The sequence below is a fragment of the Photinus pyralis genome, unplaced genomic scaffold, assembly GCF_008802855.1.
Source record: "Photinus pyralis isolate 1611_PpyrPB1 unplaced genomic scaffold, Ppyr1.3 Ppyr1.4_LG3b, whole genome shotgun sequence".
NCBI classification, from domain to species: Eukaryota; Metazoa; Arthropoda; class Insecta; order Coleoptera; family Lampyridae; genus Photinus; species Photinus pyralis.
Genome location: NW_022170510.1, coordinates 24729838 through 24747422, shown reverse-complemented (window position 1 = coordinate 24747422; position 17585 = coordinate 24729838). Strand labels below are relative to the sequence as shown.

General features: G+C 38.7%; 1 protein-coding gene across 3 annotated transcripts in view; it reads left to right on the top strand.

Moving 5' to 3' along the window:
* Positions 1 to 17585, top strand: part of LOC116166506 (syntaxin-binding protein 5) — a 67171-nt gene that overhangs the window by 30967 nt on the left and 18619 nt on the right. For 2 of the 3 annotated variants that reach the window (XR_004144328.1, XM_031481476.1), the window contains exons 4-13: positions 39 to 102; positions 151 to 358; positions 406 to 481; positions 3675 to 3829; positions 3878 to 4172; positions 4223 to 4466; positions 4528 to 4656; positions 4730 to 4869; positions 12771 to 12984; positions 13331 to 14063. Coding sequence is in view for 2 of the 3 variants with exons in the window: in XM_031481476.1 (XP_031337336.1) it covers positions 39 to 102; positions 151 to 358; positions 406 to 481; positions 3675 to 3829; positions 3878 to 4172; positions 4223 to 4466; positions 4528 to 4656; positions 4730 to 4869; positions 12771 to 12984; positions 13331 to 14063 (2258 nt within the window). In the remaining variant the exon portion in view is untranslated. Of the gene's footprint in view, positions 1 to 38; positions 103 to 150; positions 359 to 405; positions 482 to 3674; positions 3830 to 3877; positions 4173 to 4222; positions 4467 to 4527; positions 4657 to 4729; positions 4870 to 12770; positions 12985 to 13330; positions 14064 to 14763; positions 14855 to 17585 lie in introns of all 3 variants that reach the window. The other variant, XM_031481477.1, reaches the window with a different exon arrangement.

Below are 17585 nucleotides of genomic sequence, written 5' to 3'. Positions count from 1 at the left end.
TTTCGGATTTCTGGTATCTATGTTTTGTACTCTTTTAGGTCAAGAAAAACACATCCGGGACCTGTAGTTCACTTAAGCGATAATCCTATAGACCCAAATAAGGTAAGAAAACATGTACATTTATTCGTTTAACGCAACGATTGGTTTTAGTTATTAGTAGGTTACGAAACTGGTCAGATAGTTTTATGGGACCTAAGAAGTAAATCGGCAGAATTACGTTGTCAAACACTTGAACCAATTAGGTCGATAGCGTGGCATTTCGAAGGCAAACAATTTATGTGCTCACATACGGATGGATCATTAACGACGTGGAGCATTAAACAGAATAACAAACCCATTCATGTATCTCAACCTCACGGTAAGGAATTTTTATTTCTGAATGAACCTATTTCGGATTTTTTACAGCGAAAGTAAATAAAGATGGGAAATTAGAGCAATGCAAGCCGATTAATAAAGTTGAGTGGAAATGTTCAAAGACGGGGTAAGTAGTTATTTTTCAACCGGACTACTTTTTTATTTTGCTTTTTTTAAATGAATTTAATAAACCAGTTCACTTTACGACAATTACGCATTTCTGTGTCTATTTACATGAAAAATAATCTTTCCTCACTTTCAAGAAGTTAGCGCTTAATAAATTAAACAATCAAAAGAACTTAGCTGATGTGCGATCGTAATTGTATGAGACGTCAATCTTACAAAAAGGGGGTTCTTTTGCTTCTCAAAGGGGTTGTACCAGGATATCAATTGCCTTATCGGCTATTATTTTTTGTAATACCCGTAAACTTAAGGTAAAGAGAGGGAAAGCGCCAAATTCAAAGTGAAGGCATCGACTGTTGTCGCGCCAGAGTCGTTTCTCCCAGAGACATACCTGTTACATTTGTAGTTAGCCATATATGCAAAAAGGTCAATATCCGGGAATCCAAACCGTTCTGTAATCTGGATGTAAGCAGCTTGACTCATAGGCCGCTCTGTTTCGGATAGTAATCTTCGAGATTCATGATCTCCGAGAGCGTTTTCCGCAGAGCTTATGTAAAAAGCGACAATCCACAAGTTCGCTCTTCGCACCAGGACTGGATATTTCAAACCAGTTGATTAAGGAGTGGAAATCTAACGCTATCCATTCTATTGATATACGACCGAGCAGTAGTAGTTTTAATCTGTCCGCATTAGAATTCTGGGGTCTTTAAGATTGCTAGCTAGATATTTCATGCCATAAAAGATTGCCCATATCTCCAAAACGTTTATATGATCATGTATGTCCTGACCGGTCCACCACCCGTAACCGCTGCTGACATCGCACACTGCACCCCAATCCGTGAGACTAACATCAGAATAAATCATTAGCTGCATTGGTCTGATGTTAAGTCGTTGTAGGATATACAGTGAATTTTTTTTTAATGCAAACATAGGAGTTTGCATGCAATGTAATTTCCCTATGTTCGATTAAAAAAAAAACACATAAATCTATTGAGTAGTTCAAATGAGTAGTAGATACAATTGACAGCTGTCACATTTTTAAAAATACCGCCGTCCAATTTAATTACTAAATCGGTTAGGTTATTGCTTATAATGTCAAGGAGGACACTCCGAACATTTATTGTAAGTGTTTTCGGTATTTATTTTCTTCATTTATGTACTGAATAGATCAAACTAGTAGAATACCAGGTGCACATAACCTACAAATAATTGAAGGTTGGTTCACAATTAGTTGTGCGGTGTCAGCGCGTGCCCTGTGAGGTCAAGTTATTGTAAGTTTAAGAAAAATGTATCCTAAAGTTGCTATGGGCTCACATAGCTTATTTTAAAAAATCTTACCGAGTGCTCTTCATCATAAGGACTATAGAGTTGCTGTTCATAATCACACAAGTTGCGCGATTTGTGAATGTGACCCGCACACATGATGTGTTTTTTTAAAAATCGAACATAGGGAAATTACATTGCATGCAAACTCCTATGTTCGCATTAAAAAAAAACTCACTGTATGTATGCCATTGCGCCACCAGAATAAGTCCGGGGTCAAAAATTCGTGAATGCGCATCGTTTTATTGTAATTACCTGCATGCCTACGCAAAACCTGGTACTTTTCTCGCTCAAAAGTTTGTTGTACAGCCCATATCATATTTCACTGTGGGACACGCTGACGTAAAAATCGCGTGCGTGTACGACAATTAAGAAAAAAATTTATTTCGCGGAAAATTTTTTCACGTTTATCGGAAGCGAAGATCAGATGTCGCAAGGTACAATGTCATTTTTACGGAGTCTAAAAGGAATCCCATAAATTTACACCTTGTGTCAGAGCCAATATATTTTTCTCGGTGTTGATTAAGAACCCTAACGAAATCAAAAAATTCATAGTTAACAGAGTATTCTCTTGACATTCCTCCTTTGAAGCGCCCACAACAACCGAATGGTCCCTATTTTAAGCAGCAAAAGAATTTCCTCTCGCATCCGAATGTTTTCGGTTAAACTGAAGTGATTATCTGCAGGGGCCTTGAGCTGTTTTGGGGCGTTCGACAAAGGCTACTCTTACCCCATTTATCGATCCCAAAATAGTTGAGAATGGCCATGCTTACAGAGGCTAAACCCCCCTTCTCCTGACCTTGTTCTATTAGAGGCCGCGTCTTGACCAAGCGACGTGCCGGGCGGTGGGTGATTAAATTTACCCGCTGTGTTCCTGCTTTGCGGACCGAATCGCCTCGCAAACGAAGACCTTGAGAGATACGGCGGACGGTGGAATTCTATCTCGTTTTCCCTTCTCGAGATTTTTCCCAACATTTCCATAATGCCGTCTGGTAGAGGGTCGACTGTGAAGTCTAATACATCCTCGCCAGACAGGTTGTCTGCCAGCACCAGATCACGCAACGGCGTCCTGGTTTGTGATGGTTGCTGAAGGGGACCCAGGGGACGAGTCAGTTCCTGTGTCCCTCTTCCTTCTCGTCTTTCAGCCCCGGTCTCGGGAAAATCGCGAATGCCCTTACGCCTCGGAGACGCCCTGTAAGAGCGTCCAGGTGAGCGGTACGAAGAAGGGCTCGCGCAAGGTGGCGTCCAACAGCTGTCGAAGGTCGCCGATGTGTTTATCGAGACCCAGTAGGAGTTCGTCACCATATTGCTCAAACTTGATAGGATCAGCTGCACGCCAAATCCTGCACGCTGCTCGAAGCTGGACGCTGTCGAGCGGGAGACTGCTTACCGGTGATCTATGTCGACGCCTTTTTATTTTCCCATCTAACTTAACTAGACGTCTGACAAGGTCTTGCAGCCTGCTCGATCCGTTGATGATGGCCGCTTTTACGCCCGCGTTTCTCCTTTCCCATGCTAGAGAAAAAACAAAGCGCGTACGAAAAGAAACACGAAATACACTAGCAAACTAAGGAGCTACGCACACAGTCGGCACAACAAACACAATGAGGAGCTTTGAAGCAAGGGGATGATTCGGCAAAAGTGCGGAGAAGTTTTATATTTTTAAACATTATGCGCATTTGGGACAACGACTCGTACTACATGGTATTCTCTATTTCACTGATATGTTTATCTTGGCATAAATCGCTCGTCTAATGCAAAACGGATATTGTATATTTAACACCTTGAACAATGAACGATAACTTCTAAATTGATTTACATATTTTCCCAGTAAGTAATAATTATTTGATACCTATCCTGTTGCTTTCTTGCAGAGAAGCATATGTGATATTTTCGGGTGGAATGCCTTACGATCAAGCAGGTAGAACACCTAGTATAACTGTTGTACATAGTAAAACCACAACTGTATTGGAAATGGAGCATAATGTGATAGATTTTATAACTCTATGTGAATCACCTTATTCTAGCGGTAAGACTGTTCATACACGATTAAATCCGCCATCATAATTTTTTTTAGAAATGCAAGAACCCTATGCAATAATAGTTTTATTACAAAATGATTTAGTTGTTATGGATTTACAAACATTAGGGTTTCCATGCATTGAAAATCCGTATCCTATGGATATACACGAATCACCTGTGACCTGTTGTGCGTACTTAGCCGACTGTCCGGCGGATCTTATACCCGCTTTATATTCCGTTGGTAGAGCGAGTGCATCAAAGCGGGCAGGTTTCTCCGAGAAAGAGTGGCCTATTAGCGGTGGAACCTGGTCTGCTCAGTCGTGCAGTTACAGTGAAGTCGTTATGACGGGGTAGGTTTTTATTGTGTACAATTCAAGCTTGTATATCATGGATTACCTAGTCACTCCGATGGAAGTATAAAATTTTGGGATGCCAGCGCGGGAACGCTTCAAGTATTGTACAAATTAAAGACTGCGAAGGTTTTCGAGAAACCCAAGGCACGGTCTGTAGAAAATGAAGAAGAGCCCTTCGCCGTACAGTTAATATCTTTGTGCCCAGAATCTCGCAAGCTTTGCATCGCAGGAGCTTCAAGTTATGTCATACTTTTTAAGTTTAAAAAATCGGAAACAAGCGAAGAAGTTACGGTAAAGCTTTCTCATTTGAGTGTGCACCTACCTACCTACCTGTATTTCACCTTATCTTCAGGTGTTGGAAATTCCAATAGTATATGAAATTCCCGACGACATTGAATGTTCGCCAGACTGCGAATTTGCCGGCCCAGGTAGTGCAGGATCCGGCAATCGGATGGATGTCTTAGATACTGATGCGAAAAAGGTACGTCATAATACTTGATTTTCATAGAATGTGGTGCAATACCTTTGTCTTAATTTTTTTCTATTTACCCTAGGAAACTACGCTTCGGGTTCGAACTGGAGTTCAAAAAAAAGTGCCTGGTTTTCAAGCGCAATTAGTGTGCCTCACGCCTTGGAACAATGGCGAACCGCCAAGCCATATTACTTCTTTAACTATCAATAGTTCATACGGATTGTAAGTACATTGTTAAAGTGTTATTATTTTATTAATTTTATATTATTCAACATGGTTATGCCACTTTTGCCTCATTGGCCTTGATCATAACTCTCTACAAAACCCAATATTACATCTTGCAACAAATAGTCCATAAAACATAATACGAGTGAACAAAGAATAATTTAAAAAAAGAAAGTGAAGATTGATGATAATAAAATTCGGTGGGGTCGCTCGCACCATTGGGTAGATCTTATGACTTATTTATTCACTGGATGACTGCTACAACTGCTACCTAGGTCGTAAAAGCATTACAAACCAAAATTTTTCAGCTCAGTGGTGATTAAGAAATCGGCGTAGTTACAAAAGGGCTAAAGGGTACCGCTAACAAGAGCGAAGCGCGGCGACGCAAGGTCATGGCATGGGGTTTCCCCAGATCATGGGCACGGATGTCTCTAAGGTCATTGCCCTGGGATTTTCCAAGTTCAAGGTCATAGAATTTTCCAAGGTCATTATCGTGGGATTTCCCAAGGTCATGGTCTTGGGATTTACTAAGATCATTGCGCCGGGATTTCCCAAGGTCATTGTCCCGGTATTTACCAAGGTCATAGCTTTGATATTTCTCAAGTTAGAGGCTTTGAACTTTAGACTTTGTCCCAAAGTCGTGGCGTTCTGTGAGATGAGTGCGTGCAAAGCAAAACCAAAGCGTGCCGTAATTACTTACATAAGGTGATGAGCGAAAGATGCTGTCTTGCAAAAAAACCAAGCTATGTTAAGGAAATAGGTGTTGAGAAAAATAGCAACACTAAATATTTTTAAATAGATCAGTTAGCACTGAGAGATTGAGTAATTGTTCTAAATAAATTTGTCAGTGTATTTTTATGACAAATAATTATAATCTTGTTTTAACTACGTGTTCACATATATCTGTCTTCTAAAAGGTTATGCGCCCAGTATACCGCATCTGCGAATAAATTTCAAGCATTCAAAAGTTGTCGTTTGTGCAGATAATTTTTTCGAATTGTTTGTTATGAATGAAAAACTGGTGTCGTTCGTCAAGTTGAATGCTTCCAACTATGACAATTGGAGCTTCAAAATGAAGTTATTGTTAATAAAAGAAAAATGTTGGGAGGCTATCAGCAATGAGAAACAGGAACCAGTTACGGTACAGTGGAAATCGAAAAATGAGCTGGCAATGGCACATATTGGATTAGCAGTTGAAGATAACCAGCTGATACATATTAAGAAAGCTGAAACGGCAATGGAGGCTTGGCAAAATCTAAAAAGGGTTCACGTCAAAAACACTCTAAGTACAAAAGTGTGTCTGATGCGAAAAATTTGCCGTCTTCGTCTTGAACAGAAGGGTGATATGGAGACACACATCGCTACGCTAACGGACCTAGTAGAAAGGTTGAATGCAATGCAGGAAAATGCAGTTCTGGATGACCAGTGGTTAGTGGCAATTTTATTTAGCAGTCTCCCTGAGGAATATGAAACTCTAGTCACTGCTCTGGAGGCGAGGCCGGATGAAGATTTGACCCTGGATCTCGTAAAAGGAAAATTGATTGACGAGTGGCAGAAAAGAGTGAATCGTGCGAGTGGCGAAAACAGCAACGAGACAGCTTTGCATACTACAACCAGAAAAGAAAATGATAAGTGCTATTTTTGTAAAAAGGTGGGTCACAAGAAAACAAGCTGCGAAAAATGGAAGAAATGGAAGGAAAATAGGCAGAAAAACGGAAAGCAAGATGAAAAATTCGTTAAGAAGGCGCACTGTGTGGTAAAAACTGATAATGAATCATCCAATTGGGCATTCACAGCAGGCAATCTGGCATTTCCGGGTGTTTGGATTCTTGATTCCGGTGCGACGTGCCATATTTCAAACAATCGTGATTTTTTCGAGTCCTTTGACAGCAGTGTCAAAGAAGATGTTAGTGTTGCTAACGGAATGAAAGTAAGATCTACTGGAAAAGGATCCGGAAAGTTAATCGCAGTTGATAGCTCGGATAGACGTCGCGTTATTATGGTTGATGATGTGCTGCTGGTAACAGAAATGAAGGTGAACTTATTGTCAGTGAAGAGACTAGTAAGCACGGGATTCATTGTAAACTTTGACGCGAAAGGTGCTACCATTAGTAGAAATGGGACTGTAGGTGCAGTGGCTGAATTGATGAACAATTTGTTTGTGTTAAAACTCTATAATGAAAATGTGTCGTTGGTGACTCAGCCCACCGAGTGCGTTCATATCTGGCATCGTAAGCTTGGACATAGAGACCGTGACGCTGTAAAAATGCTTCCGAGATTGGCGAACGGAATAAAATTATGCGAGTGTAACTGTCCAGAGGATTGTGAGGTGTGTATTCGTGGGAAGATGCATCGAGTTCCGTTCCCAAAGATTTCTGGGAGCAAGTCGACAGGTGTGATGGAGCTTGTTCATACGGACGTATGTGGTCCGATGCGAACTGCAACGCTTGGCGGAAGGCGCTACTTTCTAACATTTATAGATGACTTCAGCAAGTATACAGTCGTTTACATCTTGAAACGAAAGTCGGAAACGTTGGAAAAGCTACAAGAGTACGTCGAGATGGTCAACACCAAATTCGGTAAGAAGCCGAAGATACTTCGCTCAGATAATGGAGGTGAGTACACTGGGAAAAATTTTAAACGATTTTTGAAAGAAAATGGCATTGTCGGTCAATTCACCGCGCCGTATTCGCCACAACAAAATGGCATTGCGGAACGTAAAAACAGGTATCTAGTAGAGATGGCTCGGTGTATGTTAATCGAGGCCGGACTTGATCACCGGTTCTGGGGTGAAGCCATAACAACTGCAAACTATCTTCAAAATCGTCTCCCTTCTCGTACAATTCCTGTTACGCCATATGAACGCTGGCATGGAGTAAAACCAAATCTAAGCCACGTGCATCCCTTCGGCGTTGATATTTACTGCTACATACCGGAAGAAAAGCGTAGTAAGCTAAACGAAAAAGCGAAAAAGTTGAAATTTATGGGATATAGCGAGGTGTCAAAGGCATTTCGTTTGATGGATGTGTCGACAGGAAGAATTACAATAAGCCGTGACGTAAAATTTTTGAACAGCTTCGGCTCTGTGCAATCTTCAGAAAGTGTCACTTCATCAAGCGAAATAATTGTTCCATTTTTGACAACGACTCCATCTGAATGTGAGCAACATGAAGTTCCCATAGCGGATGAGGATGAAGAAGACGTCTGCCAAGATGCAATACCTATTGTTGAAGAAAATACCTGTAGAAGGTCTGCCAGGACAACGAAAGGACAACTACCTGATAGATACGGCAGAAACTAGAGTTCAGGAGGAGCCGAGAACGGTGAAAGAGGCGCTGTCTGGACCAGATTGCGACAAGTGGAGGAAGGCCATGATAGAGGAACTTGAATCAATCCGTGATTGTGACGCTTGGGAGTTGGTCGATGCCCCATGTGGAAAACGTATTTTGGGGTGTAAGTGGATTTTCAAACTCAAGCGAAATACGAATAACGAGGTAATAAGGTTCAAGGCACGACTAGTAGCTCTAGGCTATAATCAACAATATGGAAAGGAGTACGACGAAGTGTTCGCACCAGTTGTTCGTCAAACAACATTTCGGGCGCTGATGTCAGTCGCGGCAAAGCGAAGAATGGTCGTAAGGCAGTATGATATAAAAACGGCGACCTTGAGGAGGAAATATTCATGCGACAGCCGCCGGGGTTCGTCGTTAAAGGATCTGAAGACAAGGTCTGTCGTTTGAAACGGAGCCTGTATGGATTAAAGCAAAGCGCTCGTTCGTGGAACAATAAGCTTCATCAAGTACTGGTAGGTGATGGCTTCAAGCGAAGTGAAGCTGATCCATGTTTATATAGCAAGCAGGTTAATGGAAAACGATGCTACATCCTAGTTTACGTAGATGATTTAATCATTGCTAGTGCGGAAGAAAAACTCATCACGTTGGCTGGAAGGATATTAGAGAGAAACTTCGAGATTGTGAGCTTGGGAGAGGTTCGGAATTACGTCGGTATCGAAGTGGAACGTGATAATGATGGGGATTTTCACATTTCGCAACGAAAATATATAACGGATATCGTGAAGTCAGCTGGTTTGGAGGATGCTAAGTCATCTCCGATTCCCATTGACGTGGGATATTTCAAGCCAAATACTGAAGACAAGCCACTTCCTGATAATACGGAGTACCAAAAGCTGGTGGGAAAATTGCTTTTCGTGGCTGTTAATAGCAGGCCAGATATAGCTGCTCCTGTATCCATTCTCAGTCGTAAACTGTCGAATCCTACGCAACGTGATTGGAATGAACTGCGACGAATTGTACGATATCTGAAGGGGTCGATCAACTTGCAGCTTCGTCTAAGCAATCGTGGCGATGATTCTGGTTTGGTTGGATATGCTGATGCGGATTGGGCGGAATGCCGCAATGATAGAAAGTCGAACAGTGGATTTTTATTCAAATTCTGTGGCGGTACTATATCATGGGCATGCCGCAAGCAGACCTGTGTTTCATTGTCAACTGCGGAGGCTGAATTTGTGGCCTTGTCGGAGGCATCACAAGAGGCAATATGGATTCAACGACTTCTACATGATCTCGACGAGGACGTTCAAAATATACAGCTTAACGAGGATAATCAGTCTTGTCTGAAAATGCTGCATACTGAAAAATTTAGTAACAGGACAAAACATATTGATACAAAGTACAATTTTGTCAAGGATTTGTATCAAAGCGGAGTAATCCAGTTCATGTACTGTCCATCGGAAATCATGGCGGCAGATTTACTCACCAAGCCTGTGGCACGCGTTCGAGTTCAACAGCTTAGACGATTGAATGGATTGGATGACTAAAAAGCCAGTGTTGAGGAGGAGTGTTGAGAAAAATAGCAACACTAAATATTTTTAAATAGATCAGTTAGCACTGAGAGATTGAGTAATTGTTCTAAATAAATTTGTCAGTGTATTTTTATGACAAATAATTATAATCTTGTTTTAACTACGTGTTCACATATATCTGTCTTCTAAAAATAGGTTATGACCTTGGACTTTGATCTTGGGTTTTCCCAAGGCCGTGGCTTTAGATTTTGCCCTCGGGATTTCTCCAAGGTCGTGGTTTTTGACTTTGACCTAGGGTTGACCTTATGCTTTCCCAAGATCGTGGCCTTGGACTTTGACGGGTTATTATGCCAAAAAGCAAAGCGTCAAGCAAAACGGTAAATAAAATAAGGGTTTTGTAGTTACATGTATATAACATTTTGCTAGTTCTTATTTGGAAATCCCTATCTTTTCCAAGTTTACACGCATTATTCACACGCGAAAGAGATGTACCTACAGTTAGTAAAACGTAAACTGGAATATCAATAAAACTGATAATGTAACTTTGTATATTGATAAAAAAAGATTTCTTAGTTTTATGAAGATATCTGAAATACGTTTTGCCGTGTTAGTATTTTTCTCCGAGCGATGCTCGAGGCATATAGAAACTTTTTGATCAAACTAAAAAATTTGTTTTAGCAGACAACATTTTTGTCAATATATCCTCGTCAACATATAAAGTGAAACTCGAAAATGTTTGCCAGATCAAAAAAATAATTATAAATATCTTCAGAAAACTTAGAAACTTTTTTATCAACATCAAAATTATACTTATTATAATTATAGTTTTAAAACAATCTCAAATATCTTCTTAAAATTTACAAAACGGGTTTTCCCAAGGTCATGGGGTGGGAGTTTGACCTTGAATGCCCGAGGTCGTCGCCTTGGAGTTTAACCTCGGGTATTAAGAAGATATTTCAGTTATATTTTAGAACTCCGAGGCCAACGACCCCCGAAACCAAAGTCCAAGGTCAAGACCTTGAGGAAAACCCGAGGCCACCATTTGATTTTTTATTTTTCGGACAGCATATTACATTCCAAGTCGAATAGACCATTTGCAGATCATGAACATGTAATCGAATTGCAAAAACTGAATAGTGTACAAATGGGTTCTATTCTCCATTCAAGATACTCTGCAACGACAATCGTTGATCATATTGCTGATCAGATGAGAATCAAATTAATTTTTAAGTTGGTCTCCTGCTACGAGTAAAAAATAAGAGGAGAGAATATAACGGTGATGGGAAATAGCATAACACGCGACGGAAGTCGTCAAAATATCACTTCCTTTGCGCTGGTCAGTTATAACGACTTGACTTATCATAAAACAGAAGAGACGATGTCAGTTTTGTTTTATTACACCACTGCCAATAATGACGCGTTTCTCCCCACTCTTCTAGCAATTTTATAACTTCCTTTTTGTTCATTTCCGTCAAGTCCCCTTTTAATGCAAGGTTCTCTCCTTTTATTTTTTACTCGTAGGTCTCCTGTGATATAAAAATAAGTGTAGGTATAACAAATTCCAACAATGTCAGTGTAGCATTTAAATCTAGTCGGCATTGGCGTGCAAGTCGGGAAGTACTTTGCTGACCTCGACGAGGTTCGCAAAATATATCAAACAATTGCTCACTTCCAAACTTCAAACAGTTGGCTAATTGACATATTACATACAGTGAATTTTTTTAAATGCGAACATAGGAGTTTGTATGCAATGTAATTTCCCTATGTTCGATTTTTAAAAAAACCATTGAATTATTGAATAGTTCAAATGCGTATAGTAGATAAAATTGACAGCTGACACATTTTTAAAAATGCCGCCGTCCAATTTGATTTCGAAATCGGTTAGGTAATTGCTTAGAATGTCAAGGAGGACACTTTGAACATTTATTGTAGTTGTTTTCGTTATTTATTTTCTTCATTTATGTATTGAATAGGTACATCAAATTAGTAGAATACCTGGTGCACATGACCTACAAATAATTGAAGGTTGGTTCACAATGAATTGTGGTGACAGCGCGTGCCCTGTGAGGTCAAGTCAATGAATAAAGAATATCGAAAGGAGCATTACTCAGGGTGTATACAAGACAGAGTGGGACGGAAGTCGGCCATTTGCAAAAGCCACTTATGACTCATTTTTGTTGTGGTTTTTGCAGTGACATAAAATAATGGTTAGTTGTTGTGCTTGTGGTTGTTCCAAAACGGAAAAAAATAAAAGTTTGGGAATTACATTTCATGTGTAAGTATTGATACCAATATTATTTTTATATAGTACATGTAAATTTACAAATTTTTATCGGAATGTAGTTTGAGGTTAGTTAAACAAAAACATAGGCGGAGTAGACACATGGGGGTTTAGATTGTTTTCGTGTAAAATTCTTTATAATTGTATCCTACAACTATAAGGTAGGTACGCCACTGGAACAGGAAACTACTGCCCGCTATTTGCAAAAGCCATCGCGGTCTCGCGTAAATTGTTGATGTTCTCCTTCCTGGTATTCTTTATTCATTGAGTCAAGTTATCGAGTCGAGAGTGTAAGAAAAATGTTTCCTCAAGATGCTATGGCCTCATATGGCTTCTTTAAAAAAAATCTTACTGAGTGCTCTTCATCATGAAGACTATAGAAACCGTTGCTGTTCATAGTCACGCAAGTTGCGCGTTTTGCTGGTGGAAATTTGAACCACGCACACCTCATAGATTGATGAGGTTTTTTTAAATCGAACGTAGAGAAATTGCATTGCATACAAAAGCGTATGTTCGCTTTTTAAAAAAACTCACTGTATATGATTGTGAATAAATATCGCGATTTATATTATCCTACGAGTAAAAACTAATACTCCTAGGATTTACCAGACTCAAATGGGTCTGGGAAAGCGGCGATTACTAGATAAGTAGATAGTACGAAATAAATAATATTTCCGTAAAAGAATTGTTTTCTTATTATTAGGTACTGATTTTAATGTTAATTAAATAGATGGAGGTTATGATCAGGTTTTCTTTTATTCAGCTTAATATAACACTAAAAATCGTAAATTTCAGAATGGCATATGGTAATGAAGCTGGACTAGCAGTGGTGGATATAGAACAGAAAGTGTGTCTTTTAAACATTGGGAGTCCCGATTTGTATGGAGCTCAGGATCCATACTCCCGTGCACCTCGGAGTCCGAAAAAAGGTCAATTAGCAAACACAGATGTCCTTGGTATATACCCTGAAAAGGAAGAACGTCAGCCAAGGAGTCCTAGCGTGGATCAGGTCAGTTGCTTTATTAAGGAAGCAATAATAGTTAAACACAAAAGTAACTTAATGGCATGAACTTCGTGGTAAATTTTTTCCATTAATGTCGGGACTTTTTTCATAAAATATGAAATTCCTATAGGTGTATTACGTTCACAAAGTAGGTTACTTAAATCAAGCAAACCAATTCAACTAGAAGTGTGCAGTTATACACATCCCAAGTAGGAATGCTAGTACTCCTAAGCTAAAAGTAATTGCACAACGCAGTTGAAGGCACCCAACAATTATTCTATTTTGCTGATTACGATAAGTTGCTAATAAAACTCCTCTGCTTTCTGTTACCTGGATATATGCATGTCTGTAGATGGGACTCTCTCCGGAGTCTCCTTATTTCCCGTGCCCCTGCCCCACTCCTGTCGAACCTGCATATGAGGCACTAGAAGAGGATCAAGCAGTTTCTATTCCTCAAGCCAATAATCGCCGCCGATCGTCCAGTTGGAAAACATTTAATATTAAAAAGCAATTGTCTAAGGTAGATTTAAAACTAAAAAGCACGTTTTCTGGAAATGAAAGTGTTAAAGATAAAAGAAACTCAATATTTTATTCTGATATTTCTCCAAGCCCTGACGTCGACGACATAGAAGAGCAATCATCACCTGATACAGCAGAAAATACTATAATCGAAAATACGGTTACGGAACTTTCTAGTCCAGAAAAACCTTGTGAAGGTAGTAATAGTTACGATAGCGTTGAAGAGTTCCCCGCCGATATTGAATTTGTATGCAACGAACAAACAAATGAATCTCCTACCGTTGTGGGTTCACTTGGTTCCGAAAACGAACTTACACTAGATGCGAAAACAAGTAGCGTTAGCAGACCTGATAACTTAGATTTGACGGACGAGAGTGGTTGTCCTATTCGTCCGCCACGACGTATTAAAAAAAAGATTTCGGATAAAAGAGATCAAAGACTGTTATCAGTGCCAAACGTGAAACTGCAAAAGCCAGACTTGCAACACTTGAAGGACTTGCGAAACAAACAGGAAACGCAGTCGACTAATCAACCCTCGTTTGCAGGCAGTTTGATCCGACGTTTCAGTAAGTCTTATTCTCTCTGTCTCTTAATCTTTCTATCTAACTACTATTTCTTATAACCCCCAATTCCTTATGATACCCCACATTTCTTATTTTATTGTTTTATGCTTGTGTAATTAGTTTGGGAACAATATGAATGATATTGAAAAAATCCTACATATGAATAGTAGGTAAATGGTGTGATAATTTTTAAGTATTTTAGTGTTAGTAGTAGTATGTAGCGAATGAATGGTAAAGTAAACCCCCATACATCATTAAACCAGTTGTTATTTGGTTCTCATACTCGCTTATTTGCTAAGTTGCTTTAATTGTTTTGTTGATTACGCGTGCAGACAAACGTCTTAAATCCATTTGATAACTAACGCTTTATTTCAGTGGGCATTGGTGGGTTTGTGACTTTGTTCACAGTGGCTTTTGGGTGTATTGAAGGACAAGGATGGCAGTTGCCTCAGTGACTTCCTGAGGGAACTATTGGGTAGGATACGTAGCCTAACGTAGACCCTGCCCTATAGTGCTTAGCTCACACCAACCTGTATAGCGGAAATGATGCTTATTGTTCGTCTATAGATAGTTCATAAAATTAACTATATTGTCTTACTTATAAGCGGGAAATCATCATCGAGTATTGTATCAAATTCTCAATGATAATAATTACCGCTTCGTGTATATCATTAGCCGAAGTATAAGTAATGGGTTTGGGTAGATTAACGGAGTGTGCAGTCCGGCAACGGTGTGTCCCGTTCCCACTGCTGGCAGAGTGCGCCCCGATCCACCACGTCGGTCTCGATCTCAAGGTACTCGCAAACTACACAAGTGCCTGTCCACGGCTAGCTACTCAGAAGACTGTGGCAGCCACTCCCCTTCTAGTATGGCACCCACTGCGCAGCGCCAACAGCTGCTGGTCGCTCGCCAATATTGTAGTTTTGGTAGTACAGTCACCAAGCTTTTGATAAATCACTCGTGCTCTCTGCTGCTCACCTCTTTATCACTTACTATTCATTTATTCACATCATTAGTTGCCCTAATAAATTTCATACCATCTACCACATGACCAAAAATAGTTGCTCTTAGAAAAATTGCATGAATCCAATCTCGAGTAGGTAGTTTAGTCCATTTCATAAAAAAAGCAATCTTCTGTTAATGATCATGATCATGTGGTAGGGATCGTATTTTAGCACATAAATCGATTAGCTCTTTTCTTTTAACTTTGTAATTCAGAAAACCTACTTTTTAAAAAGAAACTGGCTAATTGAGCTTTCTGAATTCATTTTCATTCATCAGTGAGCTATTAGTAGAGAACTAATAAAATCTTTCAACACCTACTTAGTTTTGTGTTATTCAATTAATATGGAACTGTTGAGCAATAGCAGTAGAGATTCAAAATTAAATTTTTGTACTTGCAAAGTTTGTTGTAGATATTGATTTCACCGTAGTTTTGTTCGTCTCACTTCACTGTAGAGTTGGTCATTGCCCTTCTCTGATCTACAAAAGCAAAGTTCTTGATAGCAAATTACACCTGTTACAAGTAACCAGTTACGACATACTTAAGTGTGTAACAGAATTTGGGGTAAGTCGTGACTCGTCAGTATCATCATTTATACAATCAAGAAATTTGCAATCAAGAAACTAGCTCTAGAACTACGCATGGTCTTATATATAAGGTGACATGTACTATCCAAAACAGCCTTTCTATTTACTCTTATCCTTGTATACTTCAAAATCTAACAAAAATCTGTGTTCTTAACTGTTAACGTTTGATTCTAGTATTTCAATCTTTTCTGTGTATGTTTGCACCTACATGTGCTCTCGATTTCCTTAAAACTGGCACGTCGTAAACGCATTTTCTTTGTGGATTATTTCTGAAATTGCACTTAACATCGGTCACTTTCAAAAATAGATTTTGTTTGTTTCAGTTCACGTTTTGAGAATGCAGTAACACGAAAAATAATTAACAGATTTGATCACAGATAGCAATTATTTGAAATGAACTAAATTTTCTTGCTACTTTTAAGTTAATGTATTTTTGCGCTAATTTGCACGATATGTTACACACAGAACACTTAGTTATTTTCATTTTCTATAAGTTTTTCATTTATTTTGTTATCATAAGTTCTACCAAATAATGCACTTGAATGTGGTGTGGCATGCAGTGTGTTAAATGTAATATGCAATTCAAATGTCTTGCTTTAACTGTGGATATCTATTGACTTTCTTCAAATGTCATTAATACTTCATGTATACCTACCTAATTTTTTTAATTATTTGACAGGAAATAGAAAGTTTGTGAAATGTTGCTTCTAACTCTACACAATTTGTAGTAATTGGTAGGTACCTACTGAAATTTAGAATGCCAATATTAAATATTGTCTGAACTTGAATTCTAACAGAATCGTTTATTTCGCTACTCAGTCGTAATTGCAGCAGCTTCAAAATCCATTATCAAATTCATTGAACTCGCATACTTAATCCATATGTACCGGGTGACCCAATAAGACTGTTCCTCGGCCATATCTCAGGAACCGTTCGTCGTATGACTTAGGGGTAAACAAATTATTGGGTAAATCGGTTATGAAGAACCCCTGGAAAATATTTTCAAGTTCTAAAAATGACCACCAGAGGGCGTAACTGCCATCTTAAATTTTAAAATTGCATTTTCTTTAAATTTCTCATATTAAACTAAACATTCCTTTTTCACATTTTTAAAAGAGAACCTTTTTATCTATCATTTTCGTAGAAACAAAAACTCAGTTATTTCAAATACAAAGATGGTGTGGGGCGTTCAATTGTTTTTGCAATAACCTGCTTTAACTTCTTAACCGTTTGATCGATTGTAACAAATTTGATATCGTTGAAAAGAGCATTCCTTGGGCAATAAGAATCAACCATCAAAAATATAGTTAATTTAGTTGAATCCTTCTCCGCTAGGGGGCTGGTTTTGACATTATGATCTAAAATCCTAAAAAAAATCAAATGGAATGATATGAAGTTTTTTTTATGAAAAAGTAGCCAAATTTGTTAAAATCGGTCAAACGGTTAAGAAGTTAAAGCAGGTTATTGCAAAAACAATTGAACGTCCCACACCATCTTTGTTTTTGAAATAACCGAGTTTTTGTTTTTACTATAATCATAGATATTCTTTTTAAAAATGGGAAATCAATTTTTTTAGTTTATTATGCGAAATTTAAAGAAAATGCAATTTTAAAATTGAAGATTGCAGTTACGCCCTCTGTCAGTCATTGTTAGAACTAGACTAGATCAAAATTGCCTTTTTTTGCATGTGCACCTCACTATTATGTAAATTACATAGTATAACTTATTTAAGATTAAAATATAAAACCCAGGAAAACCAAGATATTTCGAAAACTATCAGAGATAGGTATAGGACATTATTATCAAAAGTTGAAGGTTTTTGGAGGAGCTAAATGATGACAAAAAAATATACAGGGTGCTCCAATTAAAAAAGTGAGATTTTTACTCTCGTTTTTACTATGAAGTTTTGCAACTTTGGACCTACCAAAAAAACAC